Source organism: Cariama cristata, unplaced genomic scaffold, assembly GCF_000690535.1.
Source record: "Cariama cristata isolate BGI_N322 unplaced genomic scaffold, ASM69053v1 scaffold1717, whole genome shotgun sequence".
NCBI classification, from domain to species: Eukaryota; Metazoa; Chordata; class Aves; order Cariamiformes; family Cariamidae; genus Cariama; species Cariama cristata.
In genome coordinates, this window is record NW_009626888.1 from 32654 (window position 1) to 56753 (window position 24100).

The 24100-nt window shown below is 47.9% G+C and overlaps 2 protein-coding genes across 2 annotated transcripts in view; one reads left to right on the forward strand and one right to left on the reverse strand.

Moving 5' to 3' along the window:
- Positions 1-5600, forward strand: part of NRIP2 (nuclear receptor interacting protein 2) — a 16156-nt gene extending 10556 nt beyond the window's left edge. Inside the window, exons 3-6 of the mRNA XM_009704209.1 lie at positions 1045-1127; positions 1593-1720; positions 4602-4654; positions 5508-5600. Coding sequence (XP_009702511.1) covers positions 1045-1127; positions 1593-1720; positions 4602-4654; positions 5508-5600 — 357 coding nt within the window. The remainder of the gene's footprint in view (positions 1-1044; positions 1128-1592; positions 1721-4601; positions 4655-5507) is intronic.
- A 9208-nt stretch (positions 5601-14808) lies between these two features.
- On the reverse strand, positions 14809-23388 carry ITFG2 (integrin alpha FG-GAP repeat containing 2; the record flags this gene model as incomplete). The annotated part of the gene is made up of 9 exons (XM_009704210.1): positions 14809-14957; positions 15126-15299; positions 15896-16013; positions 16542-16633; positions 18418-18471; positions 20964-21058; positions 22167-22315; positions 22757-22896; positions 23214-23388. Coding segments are annotated over 9 exons (1146 nt in total), but the record flags the coding sequence as incomplete, so codon positions are not given.
- Between the last annotated feature and the right edge of the window lie 712 nt (positions 23389-24100).

Consider the following 24100-nt stretch of genomic DNA (forward strand, 5'->3'; position numbering starts at 1 on the left):
CCATATCTTATAGATGGCAGTTACTCCATCTTTTCCAGTTCCTTTGCTAAGTCCTGCTCCTCCTTCTTTTTCTGAACAGAACTCTTACTGATGTCCCTGACAACCCTATTTTATCAGACCTCTACCATATATGAGACCTGCTGTTACTTCAGCACCTCTGGCTCGCCATTAAGGACCTCTATGCAGAGGGGACAGAAAACTGATGGCAACGACATCTCCTGTTCCCTTTCAAGTGCAAAGGGGTGAAGAGATGAAGTGGGCAAGGCACTGGGGATTATTCCAGTAAGATCAGTGACTTGGGTGCAGGGCGTCCAGTCTCTCTCTTTGCTAGATGACACCAGCTGTGAATATTGTAGCCGTAGTGTTCACATCATAATTCTTTAAAGACCTGTCTAGGAACTTGACGTAAGCTCCACACAAAACAGACACCTCTTGATTAGGTTGTTTCTTGGATTCAGGAGTCATTTGGATGTGTCAGTTATCTTGGGAACTGCCTTAAACTCAAGCTTTTCTCAGGGATGCTTGTCCTGGGTGCTCCTGCTTCTCCCACAGACTTCACCCTCCAGAAGCTGTTCAACTGAGAACAGATGTCTAGCCCTGGAACATTGTTCCCTGTGACACCAGAAGAAATGGAGGGAGGAAGCCTACAAAGGCTGTACCACATGCTTATATACTTTTAGAGGCTTTTTGCCATATCAATTATTGCTCTGCTAATAAAGTCCATGTGGGTTTTCCAAACAAATTCAGTAGCTATGCATCTCTTGACTGGAATACTGCTAAGTTAAAGTCGCTAATAACAGATGAGTGTCTGGCAATCAAATACAAATTAAAGAAGACAAATTCAAAAAGAAGCTTTTGGTAGAGGTTTGCAGAGCATGGGGGAGACCATCATTGTCTTGGATGAGTCTCCTGCCTCCTGACTACTGCCTAAACCACTGCATCTGTGGCTGTGCTGCTAAGGAAGGTCTAAGGGATTGTCACACTTGGAGGAGTAGGTATGTCTATTTTGAGTCCACAGTAATTATCTGTTGTTGTTTTTTCCAGTGCCAAGGTCAGGTATTGAAAGCGACTGTTAACACTGGGTGTCTACCAAATCTCATCTCCAAGAGCTGTTTAAACCAGCTGGGGTAAGTCTTTGCACAGTAGAAAAGCAGGGGGTGGCTAAAAGAAAACCTGTGGCAAGAACCTAGGCACTCTTGATTCCCAGCCCCGATGGTAATTACTAGCAGCTTTGCATGTGCACTTGGCTGATTAAGGAGAAGATGCAGAGGGTGGGCAACCGAGCAAGGCATCAGGAGCACTGGCAAAGCTGGGCACAGATCCCAGACCAGGAGGGAGAGCTGTGTCATTCTCTGTGTGTACTACAGGGCAAAGCTGCCCAGCTGATGGTTTGCCTCAGCCATGAGGAACCCAAGTGGAAAGCGCCTGATGGTTTTGCTTGTGGAGTCTGCCTCCAGACACGGTGTATGAAAGAGATTCCTCCTCTTGTGGGCCCGTTCCCAGTGAGACCAAGAAGTACTGCCATCAGTGAGAAGTCCTGTTTTAACTCCTCTTTCTCCACTTGAGGCAATAACACCTCTTGTGTCCCACAGGCTGGAAGAAGTGTCTGCCATGGACTGTGGAGACCTCTCTCTTCCCATCCCCAGCGTTGTTGGCCGAGTAGAACATATGGAGTTGCAATTTGGCCAGGAGACAGTGCTGTGTTCAGCACTGGTTGTAGGTGAGAGTGCCAGTCCCTCCTCTCCCCTAGTTTTCCTGCGTCCCTCTTGCCCTGCCAAGCGCATTTAAAAGGATCTCTGGCAAAAGCGTAATGCGGTGGGAGGTTGGTGATGTGGTCACCTCCACTGCTGGCCAAGGTCATTATGTGCTGTGAATACCCTCAATGTAACCAAAGGCAAAGGGCATAGAAAGAGTACAGAGAAGACAGAAGATGTTGAACGTGGGGAGAAATTAGGTGCTTTTTGGTCTTAACACAGGATGTGGAAAATTCTCATTTCCTTTCAAAGTGGACCTTTCTTAAAATTAGCCAGACTGCTTGATTAGTCTTGTGGTGCCCTATGTTCGCCTACGAATGGGCACTTGTGTCTTTGGCTGGCTGGAAGCCATCAGAGGAAATGATGGCGGGGTACAGCTTATTCCCCAGAGTGTTTCTCTGTGCACTCATCTGCCTCTGCTGCAGGGAGCACCCTGGAAGAACCTGGTAGCCCCAGAGTGCTGAGTCTCCCTTGGTGTCTTGAGGCAGGACCCTTTGAAGGAAGGAGCTGTAGGAGACAAGGTTAAGCCAGGAGGCACTGGAGCATGCCCAGAAAACAGCAGGAAGGCTGCATGTTTGCATTTACATCAAGCTCTGCATATGCTGAGAACAACTTAGTTGTCTTTTTTCCCCCTGTTTTTTCTCCCTGTTAGTCTTCCAGCTTTACTCTCTTGCCTGTATCTGTATCCTCATCTTTGATGAGTACTCTCATCTTCCAAGGCTTCCCTTCCTCCCTCTTTTCATGTTCATTCTTCCCACTTTCCTAGTCATCTAGAAAGAGCTTCCTCCTCTTCCACACTCCAGCTCACTCTTCTTCCCTGGTTTCCCCTCTCCTTGTTCTTGCGCTTCATGGGGAGTCTGTATTAGCACCAGCACAGGTGAATTTAGCCCAGTAGCACCTACTGGTTTTGCTGGGATGTGGAAATGGCTGCCTGGAAGGAGTAGAATTGCTATATCTGTGCCCTGTGCACACAGTGCTCTTGCTTATGTAGTTATAAATAAATTACAAAATACAGCCACTGATTACAGGGCAAGCAGGCATCCAAGAGACATGGAAATTGTTAACGATGTTACTGGTGGCTGCTGAATCCTGCAGACTCCAGGAGCGGGAGATTCCTCCTTCCCTGCTCCTGAAGTCCAGATGGATGACTCCAAGACCCAGGAGGTCACCCTCTCCCAGTCCAATGCGTGTCCTGAGTGGCAGGTTCAGACGGTGCAAGGCTGAACGTATATTCCAGAGAGGTACATACAGAGAGGACACAGACAAGGCCGGCCACACAGATTACCACGCATATAGCAGTGCCTTTACCAGCACTCACATAACCACCAACACATAACACATAACGTCCTGGTCCTCCTCTCTGGCTGACTGGGATTGACGTTCACTAGCAGAAGCTCATACATCCTCAGTCTCTAGATTCACAAGCACGCTCATATTCACAGAGTCTTCAAATAGCAGCACAGCTTCTAGGTCTGTCTTAGACCCATGTCTAGAGCCTGGGCCCCTTACCTAGCCACTGACCCAGGCCTTGAGTCTTTCCAGATGCAGATTTCCTCACACTCCCTGGCTAAACCAGATTGAAGTTCGCTAGCTAATTACGTACACAAAACGACAAGCATATAAGATTAAATTCCCTGAGGAAATATAAACACACCCAAGTCTTTCTAGTTAGTGGCATTTAGACCTCTCCCACATATGCCCTGTCCTCTTCAGTTGCTGGCTTATAAACCTATGGTCCCTGTGCCCCTGGTCAGAGCTGGTACCCAGAGCTCTCCTGCATGCTGATCTCTCCGGCTGCTGGCACCTAGACCTACAAGCTCTGTGACCCATAGTCCTTCTCTGGGTACTGGAACTTGGACCTTGCAGCACACATTGCAGTCCTTCCCGTTGCTGGCACCCAGGTGTATAAGCCCTATGGCCTGTGCTCCCTTCCCCAGTTACTAGCACCCAGACTCCTCTTGCACACTGGTCTCTCTAGTTGCTGCTGCCTGTGAGCTACGTCCCCTTCTCCAGTTGCGGACACAGACCTACGGGCCCTATAGCCTGTGGTCCCTTCAGTTACTGGCATCTCTCTTGCACGCCAGTCCCTCCGGTTGCTGACATCTAGAGCTATGTGCCCTTTAACCCGTGGCATCTTCTACACTTGCTGACACTCCAGACTTGCAGCAGTCACATGTAGGATAGAGAGGCTACACAGAAAAAAAATTACTTAATAGAATTATTTAGTAAGAAGATCGGATAGATTGCAGCCATCAGGCGCAGGGTTTGGTCAGACAAGTGAACTGACCAACAGCCTGCTTGCTTGTGACTGGCCCCCTTAGTCCCTCTCCTCTCCACTTTTCCACGCTTGTTCTTCCTTGATCCACCCTCCTGCTTGCCTTCTCCTGCCTTTGGCCCTTCCCCTACACAGCCCACAGTAAGTTTTTCCATGATCCCGCAAGCCCCTTCTGATATCTCATAGCAAGTTTTAAACAATCCTACAAACCCCCTCAAATAGCTCATAATACTCGTGATAATAATGGTTCCCTCCTCTTACCGGCCAAAGTTCATTTTGACCCTCTTCAGGGCTGTGCCTAAGTAGCTCCTTTAACAGCTCATCAGTCAGTGGCTGAAGAGTCCTGGTCTTCATTACTGTCGCTGTTACCACCTGCTCGTTAATGTTTGTGTGTTTAATTCACCACTTCCCTTGTCATTTGTTATTTACTGTTATGCTGAACAGGCCATAACCATATAACTTTCTGAAGCAGATGCTCTCATATTGCACATCCTCCCACAGGACAGACACACTTTCTTTAGCAGGGCAGCACATGCAGTCTTCAGCCTGATGCGTCTCTTCTCTCTTCTCAGATGATGAAATGCTGGAGTTTTGCATTGGTCTCCAGACTCTGTTGAATCTCAAGGTAAGGAACAGCTCCTTGCTTATTGCAAGGCTCTTCTCAAGAAGTTCTCCAAGATTTGGTTGCTGTAAGCATCAGAAATACTTACGTCCAGGTCTTCTAAGGTGCCACTTGCAATGCTTGTTGCACGGCTGCCTGGATGGCTGCAGTATGCTCCGAGTCACCGATTCCTTTCCAGCCCTTCTCAAAGGTTTTAAGAAGGGAATCACTCAATAGGATACTACCACATCTCCCATCCGTTGTATTCCTGACCGTGCAAGTTGCAAACAGGAAGGGGAGACTGAAGAGGAGACAAGAAGAGGCAAGGCACACTGTGTCATGAGTTATACCTGTGTTGCCTTTTGAAGGCAGATGTGAACAAGCCCTGCCCTTGCTTTGAGCCAAATGAAGCTGTATGATCACGTTCGGTGCCCAGCACTAGCTGGGCATGAATGGAAAGAGTCCTCTCCTTTCCTCAGCTCAGCTCAGGGCCGGTGCTCTGCTGAGCCTTGGCTCTTGGGTGGCTCAGAACATGGCTGCAGGGAGCTCGCTCCCGCCTGTCAAATATTTGTAGCCACATGTCAGGCTCACAGAGCAGCAAAAACATTGGGCTGAATGGCTGAGTGATGCGAGGACATCGCTTCAGAGGGGGCCATCGAAAGAAGGGAGGGGAACGGCCTGGGAAGGGTTTGGAGAGGAATCCATTGAAGGGAACAGGAGCAAGGAGACAGCATGGGGGACAGGGAGGGGAGCTGTAAGGTCTCCACAAACACAAAGTGGGGTTGTTTGATAGTTATACAGGTTTTCCCCAGTCATAGACATCATGAGTTTTGCTATCTGAAATGTCCAGCAAGTAACCGGCTCTCCCCTTCTTTAGTGTTGCATCGACTTGGAGGAAGGAGTCCTGAGATTTAAAGCGCTGAGTCAAGAGCTGCCTTTTCTACACGCCTCTGAAGAGCCTGGTCAGTGACTGGCTGCGGTTCCCGTGTTGGGAGCCGAGGAGACTTGCTGCCATGAGAGAGAGATGAGGGTGAGGTTCAGGTGCCCCTAACCTTGCCACATTCTAGGCTGAGGCATTCACTGGGGAGTGAGAAAAAGGCAAATGGGCTGGAAGCTGTTGTTGTTGGCAGTGCCCCATCCTGAGAGATATCCCTCCTTTCGGTGGACCCTCTCGCTTGTCCGCATGTGCCAAGTGGGCATTTTGTTCTTGTTTTTCTGTCTGTCCCTAGTCGCTCCAATTTCTGCTTCCGTACTCAATTCACCCTACCCTTGTAACGACTTATTTTTACAATACTCTCTGTTCATGAGACAAGAGAGTCTCCGTGAACAATCTCTAGTTGTTCTGTGGCCAAGAGGACAGGGCTTTCTTCAAAAGCCTCCAAAGATTGCCATGAACATTTCCCTTCTCTTTGCCTCGATGTGAGCAGACTCCACTCCTGTTTCTTTGTGGGAAGGGCTCTGTGGCCAGTCCTCTCGCTCATACTCTGGGAAGCTGGATTTTGTTACTTTTTGCTGGCTCAGAGCAGAAGAGAAGTATTTTCTTGGAAAAACCTTGCAGCAAGAACACTTTTAGAGTTCTTGATTCTAAGAAACCTTTGCAGAAATTCTGAGCGTAGATGCCTAGAGTACGGCGGGCACTCACAGGGGCTTGGGCTTTGCCACGGCATCCTTGGCCACTAAGATATATGATATGAATGGCAATGCTTATCATCTTTTGGTGTTATACGTAGTAACCAAACTTGCACACCCTGTTCTTCTGACCAGGCCTCTCCTCTCTGCACTCCAGCCGCTAGAGCTACATTCCTAACACCTCTGCTGCATCATCAGAGATCCTGCCATTCGGTTTAAATGCTGCGATGAATTACAGCACCCAGACTCTTCTGCTCTGTCAGCTCCTTTCTTTCAACTTGAAATCTAGTGATTGGACACAGGTACATCATGAGCCTCAAGTCCCGGCATCTCACACTCATCCATGTTGCTACTCCTGCACGAAATAAGAACTAGACTTCTTTGTAGTATCAGCTCAGGTCAGAGAACTGCAAACTCATCTGGGATGACCAGGGTGATTATTAAGTCAATTTGTTGTTGTTTTAAAATTTATTTTTTTTTAATTTGCATCCTAGAGCATAGCTGTATACATGGTCTATTCCTTACTAGCTCTAGGAAAGATGCACCAGATCAGGGCTTGTTCTATGCCTTGTGACTACTGATTCACTATCCAAACTCTGCACAATGTCCCTTTGTCCACCCTTAGAATATCATGACACCTCCATTTTCCCCATCTTCCTGGATTAAACACCACTGGCTCTCTTCTTTTTTTAATCAAGCCGCTCCTTGTTTCTGTTGTGCACACTTGTGTATGCTTCTGTGCTTTTTTCTGTTAGTTCTTTCCTGAATCAGTTGCTGCATGCTGTAGCTTAACGCACACTGAGGACAGCAGAGTACAGCCTGGCTGATAGGGTTTGGGATGCCCTTACCAGTGCTAGCTGGTGTGACTGGCACCTGCTCTTCCTACAAGCAGCATCAGGCTAGTAACTTTTATTGTCGGCCATCACATCTTGCAGCTTCCGATCCGTTCCTTGGCTTCTTTGCCATTCTTCTACTTGTTCATCTGACTATTTCTGGCTGCTTGAACTGCTTTCCATGAATCTCCTGCCTGACACCAACAGTTCTCCCATTTATGTCAGGACACATGTCTGCTTGGTGAGCCTGTCTTCCAAAGTACCAGTAATTCCTCCTGGATTTGTATCACTTGTGTGTCTGACTGGCTTCTCAAACCCAGGGGTCTGTAATGACAGTTCAGACTTGTACTAAACCATCCTGTGTGTCAGCTGGAACCTACATGGTACCTGGGTCAACTCTGCCAAAAAAAGTCTTTGTGATAGATGAAACACCTGTTCCTACGTGCAGCAACTCGCCTGGCTTCCAACTCGTTTCCCTCTAAAAATAGCATGTGGAACAATGGCAAATACTCTGCTAAAGCTGACAGATACCGTGTCCATTACATCTCTTATTATTCATTAACTTTTATGATCTATTTTAAAAAAGACACAAACCCTAAACCCTAACTCTAAACATTAAAGCTAACTGTAGCCCTAACCCTAAATTTAACCCCTAAAACTAATCCTAACTCCTAACCCTAAACCCCTAAAACTAACCCTAACCCTGACCCTAACCCCTAACCTGAAACACTAGCCCCTAATAATACTCTAACCGTAAATATAACCCCCTAAATCTAATCCCCTAACCCTGACCCCAAAACATAATCCTAATCATAATGCTAACTATAATAGTGAACCCCAAAATCTAACCCTAATCCCCAACCCTAAACTCTAACCATGAACCCTAACCCAAACTCTATCCCTAAACCCAACCCTAACTCTACCCACTAAACCTGACCCTAACCCCTAACCCTGAACATTAATTGTAAATCTAACCACCCTAAATCTAACCCAACCCCCAAACTCTAACCTTATAACCATAAAACTATTCCGAAATAGTAAACCTAACCCTAAACCCTAACTCTAATCCTATCCCTAACTCCCTAACTCTAACCCTAAAACAAACCTCTAACCCTACCCCTAAACCTAATCCCTAAACTATAACCCTAAACCCTAACACTGACACTAACTCTAACCCCTAACCATAACCCTAACCCCAATCCTAAACTTAACCCTAACCTCTAACTCTAATCCTACTCCTAGTCCAAACCCTAACCCTATCCCTAATCCCTAACTCTAAGACCTTCACTATATAACTAAACCTAATCCCTAACCCTAGGCCTAACACCACCTACACCTAACCCCAACCCTAGTCCTATCTGATGCTTTTTGTCAGTGCCTACAAGGGGCCCTGCTTCTCTCCAGAGTGCCCCAGGGCATTTGCTGGTGCCCACAAGTGGCTGGCAAGGGACGGGGAGGGCCACCAACAGCTTTCAGTCCTGGCCACTTCTGTGTGAGGGCCATGCCTGGTGGGTGGCTATTTTGGAGCCGGGCTCTGGCTACAGTGAGGGTGTAGGTGAGTAGGAGTCTTTCCAAACTCAGACTGAAGCCAACGGGAATCTTTCCAATGATTTAAAGGGTGCTGGATGGGATCCTACAGAAAATTGGCATGACTTTGAGTTGACAATTCTGTTTTGACTACTGCCTGTCACTGACAGCCCTGCAGATACTTGCACGCTAGCTGCTGTTGGAATTCGCCAGGTGTTGCTCCTACACATCAGTCTTGGGATAACTCTGCTTCTGCTCACCTTCAGAACATCCTCCAGTCCTTCTGGATTCACATGCCTCATTTCTCAAATCGCCAACAATTAGGGTCCTCTGTGAATTAACGTGCTACAGTAGGTGAAAATCACCGGCCCTATCTTCGTAATGAAATCCTTTGCATCCCACTTACCTTCCCCCAAGCGAATCATTCATTCTTCCACACCGGTACATGACAAATTTGTTTCTTCCCAAAGGAGTTCTTTCCTTTTCAGATAATCCTTTTAACACTTTCCTGTACCGTGGTTGTTAATACTCTCTCACGTTGTGCCACTACCTTGCCAGCCTTTCCTCTTTGTTAACAATTTCGTGCATAAACATAGCCTGTGCCACTTCTCAGTCATGGAGAGGATGGTTCCAAGCAAGTGCTAATTCAGCATGTGAGAGCTCTTCTTTTGAGCTGTGAAATCAGCTCCAGAGCAGAAGACATGCTTCTCACTTTCCTCCTGTCCACCTCAGTTGAACATGCAGGTCCACACAGTAAAGGTCTCTTCCACCCAGACACTGAGGAATCTGTTGCCAACTGTTATCAAGGAGCCTCCCCATCAAGCTTTGCTGCAGGCAGAGCTTACAGGAAAAAAAAACAAACACATTTATGTGACTAAATGAGAACTGCAGGTCATAACACCATGGCTGACACCTCACTTCAACAAGGTCTAATCCTACACTGTCAGTACCTGGTTTCCTCATCATCACACAGAACTACTGGTGGGTTTCCATCTCCCAAAGTTCCAAGGCATTAAATGACGTGACCTTAACACATGTATTCTGAATCCTTGCCCAAACTGGTGTTTTCTCCAAAGACCAGTATTTTTGTCATTACGTGGGAATCCCAGATTCCATTGTGAAAGACGGGAATCTTGGCTTTAAAAGATGTGATTATAAAACAGGACTTGAAACATCTCGAAGAAGCAAGCTCAACCCCATCTACAAACATGGTAATTTTTAAAAGTCTTCCTCTGTTAGGGAGCCCAGTGAGTAATTTTTAAGCAGGTTGGCAAGGCTAAGACTGTCTCAATTGTAGTTTCTTTTGGAAAAGCCTGTTATACCGACACACTTCCCTACCCCTCATTCCAGTCATCTCTGTTGCTTTTGGGGGACAAGGGGAAGGAAGGAGCTATCTTTTCCACTGGAGATCAGAAAATGCTAATACTTTCATACGGAAAGTAGAAATTTAGTACTAACTGCCACCTCAGAGCAGGACATAGGCACACCCTGTATGTGTCCAGCACTGGAGTCTCCTCATGATGAGGAGGTCCCTTCAATGTAGACAACAGAAAGTTACTATTTTAGGGATAATCCCTCTGAACTGCCTTGGTGGTCAGCTGCTACGAGGGCTACTTTCCGGTAGAGTGGATGTGACAGTTGTGAAGCAGCCTGTAGGGACGTGTCCGTCACAGCAAGCCTTTGGAGGGAGAAGCAAGCGTTAGATGGCAGCTGTGATACACGTACGGCTGAACCTGCCCCGGGATGGGGAGATGGACTTCTGAAGCCCTTTCCAAGGCCTATGCAAACCTATCCTGAGAGCATGCGCTCTGCCGAAGCCATAATCAGGACCATTTCCAGGAACTTGGGGTCACTTGGCTTTGAATGGAATGGGAGCTCCAGCCATCCATATTCCTAGAGGCCTGCCCCTTCTTTCACTACTAGTGGGTGAGTTACGGAACGAAAGACCACTGAGCCACCTACATACGCTTGCCGTCAGTCCTCCTTTCAAGGGACTCCAGAAGAATCATAGAAATAACTACATTCAGCAAAGACATCATAAAAATGAGGTCAGGGACAGCCAACGGGTTTATTAATTCTCAGGAAAATAAAGCAACCCCCTCCCTTGATTTTCTTGCTACTAAATTCAGCATCACAACCAAAGCCATGAATCATTTCTCTGCAAATGCCCCCAGCGTCTGAGAATGCTGTTGGAATTCCTCACTTGCTGTGTGCTGGCACTGGGACACACAAATGCATCTTCCAAATCCTGCCCTGTCAAAAATCTTCCTGGCAGCAGCGCGTATGCCAATCGGCTACTGAGTAGGATGCAGCAAACAACATTTCCTGCTGCCTGAGAAGGAACAACTTCCAATTCCAACTCTGGGGCTTGTGTTGGCTGGCAAGGACAAAGAGGCAATGAGTTACAATTAAACTATAAGGTAGCTCCACCAGGCCGGAGACAGAGCCTACGTGGCTCCTTCTCTGAGTAGATGTACGCTTCACAGAAAATAGTTGCCAGTGGAAGTAGCCCAAAGCATTGATTTCAGCAAGTATTGGCTGCAGCCAGTCTATTAATTATCACTTTGGAGTTCAGGGCAGGAAAAGAGAAGAAAAGCCATCTTTTGGCCAAGGAAGAGTACAGAAGTTCCAATTAATTTTTCTCCAGACAGTTTTCATTTTCCTTTGGGCACAAGGGGCACAGGAGCAAAATGCACCTGCAAGCCACCATGTGGTGTAAGCAACATAAAACTGCCAGGGGAAACCCTCAAACATCAGTATTTTCCCCCTCAAATGGTTTTAAGAGCTTAAGAGCTTTGGGGAGCAGATGATCTGCAGCATCCCTATCTTCTCAGCCCTGCTTTCCACAACACAGCATGCCTGGGCTTGCACAGCACACAGCAATGTTATCCTCAGGCCAACAAGAGGAGAGGGCCGGGTTGCACAGGTTCCCCTGTCCAACATTTGCATTGTTTTCACCCTTTTCTTTTAAAGATGGTCCTTAGAAAAATGTCACCTCTCCCCCATTAACCTTTTCCTGTTTCTTCTCAACAATTAGCAGTCCCAACAGTGGATCAATTTGACCTTACTTCCTTGGAAATCATTTGACCTGTACAGCAAAGTTTGTTTTGCATAAAACAGTTTCAGTCACACAACCGTTTGTATCACCCTTGCGCTTGTGTTGCTAATAAAGGTTTATATTTGGCATGGACAGACAGGAGTGAGTTGTTCTCTGTTACGAGTGTGGACAACCCTGTTTCCCTGTCAGGCCTCAAGAAGGAATTCCAATACAGCCGCACTGCAATAGCCTGTAAGACCCAGCTACCAGATTAGCTCAGCCTGGCCCAACTCTTAAGCAAATAAAATGCCGCAGGCAATTGCTGCAGGAACCTCTGGGGTCCCAGCAGTGGAGCAAGACGGAGGGAGTACTTCTGTGGAGAACACTTGCCCCACCAAAGCCAAGCAGTGCCGAGAAGGGCCAGGGCAGGCACACATTGTGGTAGGACACCACATTGTAGATGTGGTGCTTATGGACACGGTTTAGTGGTGGTCTTGGCCATGCTACGTTTATGGTTGGACTCGATGATCCTAAAGGTCCTTTCCAACCTAAACGATTCTATGATTCCATCTGTTTTTGTCAAAGCACACACAACAGAAGAGCCCATCATCTGTGCAACAGTACACATGCCAGGCGGTGCAAGCCATGACTGAAGATTCAGGCATTACTATTTTCTGGTGCTTGTAACCACCCTGTTCTGTCCCTGGTGGGGGAGGCAGAAGCCACAGAATTAGGGGAGGGGGAGCAGGACAAGAAAATACACAACCTTAAGCAGAGGAAGAGCAGCAGTCTGTGTTCAGGATGGAAGAACAGCATATGCCAAGACAGAGGCCTGTTTAGGGACATTGCTACAATGTCCTTTCTGTTGTACGCTTCTGAAAACTGCTCTGCAGAGTCCTGCTCCGCTGTGGTCCCTCTTTGTGTCAGTCCCACTAATTTTGAAATGCAAGATTAAAATCAGCTAGCAACAAGGCGAGGCGGAAAGTATCCCAGAATAGAGTGAAACCAAACTGTTGACCCCACCTGTAGGGACATCTGCTTCTCCCCAACTCAGCTGGGCCCCGAGGGGAAGAGACAGGAGTAGCAACTGCTACTGCTTCACCAGAAGGGAGAATCCTTACTTGTTTTGCTGATCTAAAAGATCTTTAGTTTTTGGGAAACAGAAACCTGGAAGTGGCAAGAACCAATACACTGCGATCTAGTTAATAGTTTCCACAAGACACAGTCTCATTAGGAAAGGACTCTTGAGACTGATGAAAGCCCAAGGGGTCACACCGACCCATTTGCCAGAAGCAACGGTGATTGCCCACTGGAATGGGTAGCTGTACATCGCAGCATCATGACAGCGGACAATTTCTTGAGGTTACAGTCCAGAGCTGACAAGCTTCAAGACAACTTTAGACCATCAGTGGATGGGCCCTGCACTATCAGCTCTCTATAGCCGACAAACTCCAGCCTTGCTGCTCTGAACACCACTGTTACTAAAGCACTATTATGGCTCGAGAGCTCCTGCCTGAACGGCCCAGTTGTACACAAGCACTTAGTCTGACAGGGGAACATTTAAAAAAGCTTCTCAGCGAGGTCGTTAAAATGGAAACTTCCACTGTAGTTACAGAGTCAGGAGACAGAGTGGTCCGAGAAGCAAGCTAGCTGGTACAGAGGTCATGCCATTTCACTGCTCCATGCTTCAACTTTCACAGCTATCAAATGCAGAGGACAGAAGCTGTCCTCCATAAAGCTTATATAAATCTACGGATGGAGACTGCAAGAAATGCCAAGGCTTATTATGTAAAGATCCTGCCCTTCTACCGCATCGGGCTACTTCAACAGCAATCCTTTTGACCCAAGGGCAAGACACTCCTTTCCTCTATACAAAGTTCCTTCTCCCAGTTAGGGCTGCCCTCAGATGTTCTGCAGCGTGTAGCACAGCAGGTTTTCAACAGCCTGCAGGATCTTCAAATGTTACCATCTGCTAAAGAGAGGTCATGGAATTATATTTGCTCTGACTCAGGCTGCCGTAAGGGTGAAGGGACAGCTCCATCCATTATGCATGTCCAATAAAATATCACACAAGTGAGAGAATAGTTGCAAAACAGCAGGTGAGCTTACTGCTCCTATCCTAATAAGCTGCATTAGGGAAGGGGCCAGCTGAGATGGGGAAAAGCAGAACATCAGCAGCATGTGGAAAGGTTCCTGCCTCGGCCCTGGCACATGAGCAGCCTGGGTGAGCAATGGCTCCGCACACCAGCAAGCAGAACGTCATCTCCAGTCACCTCCACCTCTTTCAGCTTTGTAGGACTCACAATAGCACAGCGCTCTCCACAACAAGAGGGAAGTGTGGCATTTCCACTGCTTATTATGGAATGGCCAAGCTGTCACAGCACCACAGATCCACGGTGAAGACAGATTCCCCTTACTGCCCAGTTCACAGCCGCTTTGCTAAGTCACAGCCATCCCTGGGATCACCATGCCCAAGAAGATGGAGACAAGCAATGCCTTTTGAGCACAGCTGGGGCTCGCTGGAGCTGTTACCTCTCAACACCTTATTAGTGCAAGCTGTGGTTCTTCTCTTGCATGTCTCCAGCTCCTCAGAACAGGAGACGGTTTGTGAGCAACTGCGTGGTAGAAGAGCAGCAGCAGAGGAAAGGCAAACAATGCCTGGGTCTACTTTAAAAAACACACCTAAATGGGAGACAAGGCCCTTGCCTGCTCCCTAACTCAATTCCTCCATCTGCAGTTCCTGCACTGTGATCCTGCTAAGAACTCAGAATTGATCACTACAGCAGTCGTAAGAACGGGTCAAAACAGAGACTGAGCTCAGCTGTTCTCTCCATCTATGTCCTCAGTGCTCCTTCACAGTCACCTGTAAAGCGCTTTAGCTAGCGGAGAACATGGAAACTGGCAAAGGAAGGCCAATGAGCAGGACGCTGGACTCCTGCTGTTCTGGTAGCTTCCTCAGCTAAAAGCAAATCAACCCACCACCTCCGCTCAAGCCTACAGCCAAGCACATCCCTCCACAGAACCCAGCCTGTTACACCCTTTGCTCTCTGGAAGCTTTGATAAGAGATAGGAAAAGAACAGTCTCATCTTCATTAGATGCCTGATTCTAGTCGGAGAAGAGTTTGTGCTGGTATTAAAGTCCATGTGACTTGTTATAAGGGATCCTGGACGACAGTGTAGTGGGCAGAGGAGTCTGTTCCAGCAGGGTCCTGACACTGTGAGGTGCTGCTCTGCTGCTGTTTCTCAGGAAAATACAGTGTTTTGTGAATCAGATTTTTGACAGCAGAAACGTCGCCTCTTTCTACAGAAAAAAAACAAAAAACCAGACAGTTGTTAGGGATTCTCAACAGGCAGCGTGAAAGAGCCTCTTCCTCAAGAGGTACCTGGAACTATAGTTCCAAGCACAACACCTGTCAGCAGCCCTTCCTCTCTTTTTTTCCTGTACATCCTTCACCCTTTCCACACTCACCCACACCCAGCTGCTGCAGAAGACTTCCAAACTCTGGGTCACAATCCAGGATTTTCAGCAGGTTGGTGGACTCCATTCTCTCCAGCTGCACATCCCAGTAGATGTAGATCTTCTGATTGAAGCTGACATAAACCAGGCAGGGGCTGTTCCTTCCTCCTTTGCATGCATAGAGGCCTGCAGAAAGCAAAAATGTGGAGACCTGACTACATCCAAAAGGACAGAGAAAGCAAATAGGTAACTTTTCACAATGAGGTACCAAAGCTGTTAGCAGATAGCAGCGAGCACCTGGGGTGAAGGGCACAGACATGAACTTGGGTACATGAAGTCCCTTTGAGACAATCCAAGAAAGTGTCTCTAAACTGCATGGAGCTTGGGGATTTGCAAGCTGCTTCTTGCAGGTATGAGAGCGGGGACTCAGCAAAGCTAAGACTCAGTCTGGTTCCGTGGGGCTCCTTATCTCCACTTGAGAACAGCTTAGAAGTCTGCAAATTAAAAATGCAGTGGGGAAGACAAGAGACTGCTGTAGCACTCCCAAAAAGGACAGGAAAAAAACCCCAAAACCATCACAGACAAACCTCAGCATCACCTCCTCTCACCCCTACTTTTCCCAGATGCCCCCAGAGGAAAGACTAGCTGGGCCTTCTGCAGTATACACGCAGGGAAATTATTCCCAACTGCAGACAGACAAAGCATTCCAGGTCTCCCAGAGGGGAGCAGTAGCTTTGAGGGAGAAATGCTGTGAGGGTTGGCTTTGCAGTCAGGCTCCCCACCTGCACAGAATGCACTGACATTCTCATCTGCTTGAAATCTGGCAACAGTCCGATTGTGGTCAATGATGTATGTCTGACCATCCCACGCGCAGGCAATCACCTCCTCGTGCCCGTTGCCCTGCAGGAACCGTAAGATCGCATATTAGCATGGACATCAGCTAATCCCAGAGGCAGTCCAGAATCCTTCCTGCTTGTTCAGAGACAGAACACTAATGTCTGAACAAGATGTCACTTTTGGACATCTCATCCAGATGTTTTACACTTGTCCAGTCTTTTTGCACTTGGAGACCATCTCTCTCTATCATAATCCTTATGTGTCATCAGAGCTGGTAGACAATCGGGGTATTAGCAGGGTGCAAAATCATTCAACTTTGCAATAAGATAAAAGAGCAGCTGGGGGACAAAAAAGTTCATAGCAGGATGCTGGTCTCACCAGGTCAAACAGGCAGGCACAGCTCAGCCTCTTGCAGGAGGACAGACTGACATGAATGCAAAATGCACCAGCAGTCGGAGCACTCTGTGTGTCATCCTGAGACAATCCCAGCCTTTTCAGCTGAGTCATACTCCCTCTGCCCTTCCTAAATTCATATACACAAAGCCATGCTAAGTTTTTGTCTTCATCCCTCCCAGCCCGATTCACACTCACAGTAACATCCAGCTTTTCCAGAGCAAAGAGCTGGTGATCAACCTGCACAGACCAGAGCAGCTTGTCTGCTCCCTCCATGAGTTTCAATGTCCCTGAAGGGGAAAAAAAAAAAAAAGTTGTCTTGAAAATATTAAAAGGGAGCAGAAATTTGCTAACACTGGGCCCTGCACACTCCTTCAATATTAAGAGTGTGCAGGAAGAGGGTTAGGCCCATGGTACAGGCTGTGGGCTCTGCAGGCAGAGGGTTAGGCCCATGGTACAGGCTGTGGTTGATAACAGATAGCACAGTCTCAGTTCTGGGAAGGACAGCAGTCCATTATCTTGTCATCAGCAACTGGAAACAAGAGGGGAAAAATGGCAACAGTCCTGCTAATTGGAGTGTGTTCTAAGAAAAGAAGAAAACTGCCCCAAACAGGCTCCCAAGGTACAGTACATCAACAGATCTCACGTGAGACAATGAGTAAACTAGAAGCTTCTCATCATGTCCCACAGATGATGTGATCTCAGGACAGCATGTTGCCAGGTACCAGCCAAGAGCTGGCTGGCTAATAGCATGGGCATGGCCTCTTGGCTGCTAAAACCATACTGGACACTTCCCTCACAGACCATTTTTCTACCATCCAGAGATACTGTGATAGCACTCGGGGGGCTGCGGGGGGCACAGTGTGGTCATGACAGAGCAGAACAGAAACATTAATCTATCCTCAGAGTGCCTTCCAGTTTCAGTAAGGCTCGTGAGTGAACCATAAGGAGGCAGGAAGCTTTGCGAGATGCAGAAGCTTGACTTCAGGCCCAAAGAATAATAAAAAATTCCCTAGCAGGACATCACTGGGCAGGTGGCCATCTGGCCCAAACAGCCCAGGCTGCGTATCTAGGAAGAGAAGCACAGCGTCTTGTCTCCACACTGTCAGTTTTTGGACAGAAACCCTGCGTTCAGCTCATTAGATGCAGTCCTGTTGCAGCCTGTCCTATCACTTCTCAGTCAGGGGCACAGCAGAACAACGTGGCTCCAGGCCAGCTCCTGTGAGGCCTCCAGTGTGAGGCCAGCTCCTCTCTACCAATACTCAAGTTCCAGCAACCATCTCCTTTACTGCTTTTGGAAACAACCCAAATCCCGTCAAGTACAAGGACACATCTCTGCTGTGATGTAGAGGCTCCTGTTTACGTGAATGGCACTGTTGAACTGGTATCTCAAATGCCTGTTTGACCATTGCATATGCAGGCCACTGAGGAGTCAGATGAAAGTTCTAGTCTCACTCTCCGTCCGAAGCTTTCAGTGTGCCTTTGGGCCAATGACCCAGCTTCTTCATTCTCCTGGCTGCTTGCTGCAGCGTGGCTTTAATACTTCTACCCCCATAGGCCATGGGACCACATAAGTAATTAATATTTCTAAAATGCTTTGAAATCCACACATGAATATACTGTACCAGGGGAGAGAGAAAGGTAGATATTAGTAACAGACAGAAATCACAACAGGTTTCCTGGAGAAAGCAAGCCTGTGCAATATCAGACCCAATTCAGTACGGAACAGAAAGACAGGCTCAGCTTTAATATGTTTCATCATATCCTCAGATACAGGCATGTAATCAAACACCTGGTCCGTGTGTGACCAGGTGACAGTCACAGTGACACACTCTGCTCACAGTGACAACTCTGACCTCGATTTCTGTCTTAGCTTTCATCCCTTCATATAAAATATGCCAGCAGAAGGAGCCTTTGAGTCAAATTCTCTTGCCTGACGCAGGAAGTCTTTCTGAAGCCCAGCTCTCCCTTCTTTCAAAACCAAAAGCACTGAGCCCCTGGTTCCCTGCTTTGAGTTAGTGACAGGCCTCGGCCACCCCACAAGCTTTTCTTCTAGGACAGCGGTACGACTTACCATCCAGAGTACAGAGGGCAAAGAGACCTGAGCCACCATTCTCACTGGAGCAGCCTGTAAGTACAGAAGACAATTACAGGAATTGATGCCCTTTTATGAGCGTTGTACCCTCCCTCTCCCGAAAAAAAAGAGATCCAAACCAAGCTGATCCATCCTGCCTCCTTTTTTGCCCAGTCTTGACACTTTGCTTAGCAGGTATCTGCAGATTCTTGCAACCAATTGTACTTCATGCTGGCTTTTATTGAGGGCACGAGGGCGCTGGCATCTCAAAACCCAAGACCTTTGGCTGGCACTGAGACAGGCATGTCCGGCTCTGCTGGCTGCTCCTAGGAGTCTGTCTGTACCACCACTTGCAGGACCATAACATTTCCCATTTTAGCAGCCTGCATCACATCCTCTCCAGGCTCCAGAAATGCAAAACGACAGGCAGGACCATTGCAAGGGACAAAGGGAAGAACAGCTGAAGCCAAACAAGAATATTGCAACTGTACCCTCACCATTTCTCTCAAGGACAGGAATATGGCCTTTGGCTGTTCTGGGAAGGTACAGGGTTAAAAAGAGAGGTCCCGCCAGAAGGACAAAGCATCAGTCACATTAGCACCAAAGCACCTCCATGGCAACTCCTGAATGAGGCTGCGGAGATCATCCTACCAACTTTTCACTACAGCTAAACTGTACAGTGCTACTAACTCTACTTTTTGCTACAGCAAAACTGCACAGAAGCTGTGATCCTCTCCTAGCCAACACTGGTCAGATGCTAGAGAGCCCTTGCTTTACGAGCAGATTAGAGATGTGCCTTCATGCTCATCTACACACTCAGCCCTGGCTTTCCTGGGCTATGCTTATACAACTGTGAACTTCCTGCAAGCAGGATCCTCTCCAAAGCCTGTACATCACAGTTGTGTGCAGGACAGCACTGACAAACGTGACTAGTTAAATCTGATGAGGAGACTCCCCTGACCACTGGGCTGCTTCAGCCCTTCAGTACTCTCTACCTAGCTACCAGTCAGAAAAGTCGTGCAGAGTCAGGTTTTGAAAGCGTTATCAGACTTGGGGCGGGGGGAGGACTGGAGCTGTATTCAACTACAGCTCCATTTAATCCTTTCAGTGACAATGTAGGAGACAGACCGGCTCCCTGAGGTCTGCAGGAAGCCAGGAAAACTGGCAGTCAGGGACAAGCCAGCAGAGCTGAAAGCAAACAGGCAGTTTCCCCAGAATGAGGTAGCAAGCCTACCGCCTAGACACCTCCAAGCTACAACACACTGCACACTCCCAGGACACAGACTACCCTATTTCCACAGATCAGCTTAATGCAGTCAGCTGGTTGAGTGCTGACATTCACCCAGACAGGCTCCGATCCAAAAGATCTGCGGTGTTGCCCTTACAAATTGGTCAGTATCTTCAGCTGTTTCACTACTGATGGTCCAGCATCAGTGGGTTTTTCCCAACCTTCTCTTCATCCCTTATTCTGTGTGCCTTCATTTTTCACAGACATCTCTTATTAGACGCAAGGCTTTGTATGCAGCGAAATAATCGGTTTCACGCTCTGTTGACCGCGTTGCTCATAGCAGCATCTGAGATGCTAAAAACAGGACAAGCTTAGGAACCGGGGAGGAAGGGTACTCTGGGGAAGAGAAGGGATTTCAGTGGATTGCTCTTCTCCCCCAGCTCTAATTACACTGGACAGTCTAAATCGTTCTCAGACAGCACTTCAGGGGGTAATAATTGGATAAAGCAAATGCAGCTGGATTCCAGCCAGCTGCAGACAAGAGAAAGTGATCTGCATTGGGAATTTTCTGCCTTCCTATCTTACACCCACAGTCTCCAAGGTGGAGTGAAAGCTACTTATTCTCCACAGGTACCAAAACAGGGTTCAAAGGTCAGGGCACAAAGAAGTTACACAAGGGAAGCACTGGCAACGTGCAAGAAAAGTCTGGACACAACAGCAGTGTGTCAGGGCTGAGAGAAGCCAGCAGCTGTGGAGACCTTAGATACAACAGCTGAACAGAAGACATTGGAAGGAGACAGAGGACACTGATATAAATGAAATATGGAAGCAACTCTGGAGGGGTTGGGACTGCATAGGTGAAGGAAGAGCAGGATATAGCTGCCAGGTATCGGGAAGAAAATGCTGAAAAAGCACAAAAGCAAGAACAAAGATGAGGCTGTGGAAAGGAAGAGATGCACCTAGGGAGTAAGAAGAGATCATAAGCTGCAGCCGTGCAAAAGCAAAGATCAAGGACATCTGTAGGAGCAAGGCATGGTGGCCATTCAGGATGACTAAATGCAGGCCAGTGGAGGCTGCAGAGAAACTGTTGTGCCAAGTGAAGAGTAAGAGCTGCCTAGGGAAGGACAAAGGCTATATAAAGTTCAAATGCAAATATCCAGCTGTCTGTCTTTGGGAGCTGGCTAACAGAAGCTGTTCTTGCAGCTGCCTCCACTGTTATCTTTCAACCCCGGGAAATCTGATTTCATGCTGGACTGACGTATTGAAAAACTATCAGGGCAACTATTGGGCCGGAGACCCCAAGCTCTTAATCTCTCACCTCGGCCAATGCTACCAATTAGATGAGTAGAAACATTCTTGTTGTGAATCCGTCCAGATGTTTGGTGTAGAATAACATCTCGAATAGGGGCCTCGCTAGGGAAAAGAGAGAGAGACATCAGGGAAAGGTTAGGGAACCATGCCTGGGACTGTACCAGAACAACCTCAAGAGCAGTATACTCCAAAGCTCTACCAATCCAGAGACTGATAAGAGTTTGTGCATAGGTTAGCCCTTTAATGGTAAAGACCAAGGAAAAGAATCCATCCCACCCCAGGTATGAAAGGAACTCGCTAATGCTTAAAAAATGAAAACAGAACAATTTGATGCATCAGAAAACTGAAAAGAGCTCAAAAAACCCCAAAAAGAAATAAAAAAGCCAGTAAAACATGTATTCCAATGAAGGAAAAAAAGACAATTCTTATCATTACTGTCACGCAAGCCTGGCTACTTTTCACTCAGGAAACGTCTGCCCAGGGTTGAACAGGCTGGTCAGAGATGATGCCTGGGCCTGGCTTCTGGCTAGGAGGGTACCGTCAGACTAAGGTCTCCAAGACGTCAAGGAGACTTGCCTAGCTCCTCCTCCTGCTGCAGTTTTCCGGGTTTGCCCTGAAGTCTCACGGAACACCACAGAAGCACCTGAATTCCCCGCATGGGTCCCTCCAGTGCCAAGGACAATAACCTCATCTTGATTGCTCCGGTTGTGATTTACAGCACTGGCTGCCAGGGGTCTCATTAGGAAAACCTCCAACTACCTCACCTGGAAGAAACGAGTGGGTGAACCTCAAGTGTCATACTGGGCTTCAGACTAACTGGGCTTGGCCCAGCCTTTCGGATGCCACCCTTCCCACCACTGGATAGATCACCAGATTGCCTACTACTCTTTGGAGATCTAGGTCACTCATTTCCCTGCCTTAGCCCCCAGTACTGTCCCCCTCAGTGAGCTGGTTTTGCCGCTCTCCTTGCCCAACCCAAGGAGAAGAGTGGGATAACAAGGAAAGCAGTAGTCTCTATCACAAAGATGAATACATGAAGAGTGTTTATGGAAGCTTGGGTGCAGTCATGAACTCCCAGCAGGTCACTGAAGCAAGGACAAATGACAACACCCCCTGCCCCCCCCTCAGAAAGGTGGTGTGGTGGTGTCCCCTTGTGATGGACATCTACAGCGGAATCTCCTCATCTACCCCATGAGGTAATGCTCTTCACCTGCTTGGCACAGAGTTGTCTCTTCCCTCTGCTGTGGCCTGCTGCTCAGAGTCCCAGGTGCACAGCAGAATGGCATAACCGCAGCCTGGCTGAGACACCATCATCTCCGGTGAGCCATCCGGGCCTGGGTTCACAGAGAGGCTGTCCACCTATACTGGCAGAGGAAAAACATGGATAGAGTCAAACTGAGAACTTCAAACATCTCAGAAGGGTTCACTGTGCTCCTTGTATTTAAACTTCAATATGTCAGATCTTCTGACAGAGCTGAGCAGGAGCTGAACAAATTCAGCTAGAAGCAAAATGTCCGAGTTACAGTAGAAGGCTACGACTCCCTACCAAAAGCCACTTAAGAGCAACACTAGGATCTCTCACTAATGCTTTCCAGTTGGGTGAGAGCAGCTGACTGTTTCCGAGACCAAACCCCCAGTTGCTCCACACGTACACGACAACCACTGGGCAACTCTCCTTTCAAGCCATCAACACAACCATTGCTTTGTTCATAGGACTGAGATTTTGTGCTTCTTCCCTTGGGAAAGCCACCTCTTGAAGACCATATGATAAGTTCTGCTCTGAACATCCCAGTTCCTTACCTGACCTTCTAGCAGCCATTTCTTCAACAGGAGCAGCTGCCCAGAGACATGGTCCGAATTCTCTGACAAGTCCTCCCAGCGGAAGGCACGTACCACCCTGTCAGTGTAACCCACCACCAATTCGCACTTCCCATCTCCATCTGCAGGGAATACAAGGAGATGGGCTCTCTCAGGCTTTCATAGCCCCAAGAGCCCCAGCATTCAGAAACCACTGTGCTGGTTTCCATCAGGTAGCATCCCTATCCTGTAATGAGAACTTGCACTTCAGGAAAATGCCTGAAGTTCTTGCTTCTCTCCTCCATGACTTGGCTATGGTTTGTTAGAGCACCTGTTTCAGCAAGACAGTAATTTCCTTCTGCAAGTCCCTCTCTCTCTCTCTCTCTCTCTGTCTCTCCTCCACCACCTCATACCCACAAACTCCCTCACCCTGCACTCCCACACCAGCTTCCCAGCTCACCAATGTCATTGATCAGCATGACCTTGGTGTTGGCAGGAATGTGCTGCTTGAACACTGGCTTCTGCTCTTCTGATGGCGCCAACTCATGGTGGCCTGAAACATCTGGGTGTTTTGAAGTGGAAGTCAGGTCAAAAAGATGAAACCAGCCTTCTGCACTCACCGCCACCACGAGGTTCTAAGAGGGAAGAGAAAAACCTTTTGATTTTTCCTCTTTTAGAAATGGCAGCAGCTGTCCCACAGCAGGGCGTGGGAAGATACGAGGGAAGATACGAGGGTAGATCCATCAAGATCAATGACTGCTACAGAAGGAACGGGAGAAGGTTTTTGGCCAGCATACAAACTACTCTGGTACTGCAGGGTCCAAACTTCTTGTTCATCCTTGTCAGTCTAGGATATCAAGCTGATGTGTGCATGCAATCCCCAAACAATGCGTGGCTTTCTCAACACTCACTTCAGCTCTGCTCCCCACTGGAGCACACACAGCTACGGTATTTTAGCCAGGGTGCCTAAACTGGGACTTTTGGACTCAATGGTCCTGGCTTAACCCCCAGAAATAGCAATCCAGCAAACGAGTTATATTAGACTCAGGGGAATTTCCCTGGGAGTCTAGACTACTCTGTGGCTCAGTCTTGTTTAGATGACCTTAAATGCACACAGCCAAGTGGCAGAAAGGCCGTGGCCCACAGCAGGGACCAGCACAGAGCAGGGCAAAAGCCACTGAGGGAAAGGAGCAACCTCAAACCACCAAAGCCCTGTGGCACGCACACAGGGGGACATGAAAATCCACAGCACTTTCTGAAGGCAGGATAGATTTCCTTGCTCTCTAAAACCTGCATATGGCTCAGAGAAAGAGGTTATGTGTAAACAGAATCATAGAATCATTATGG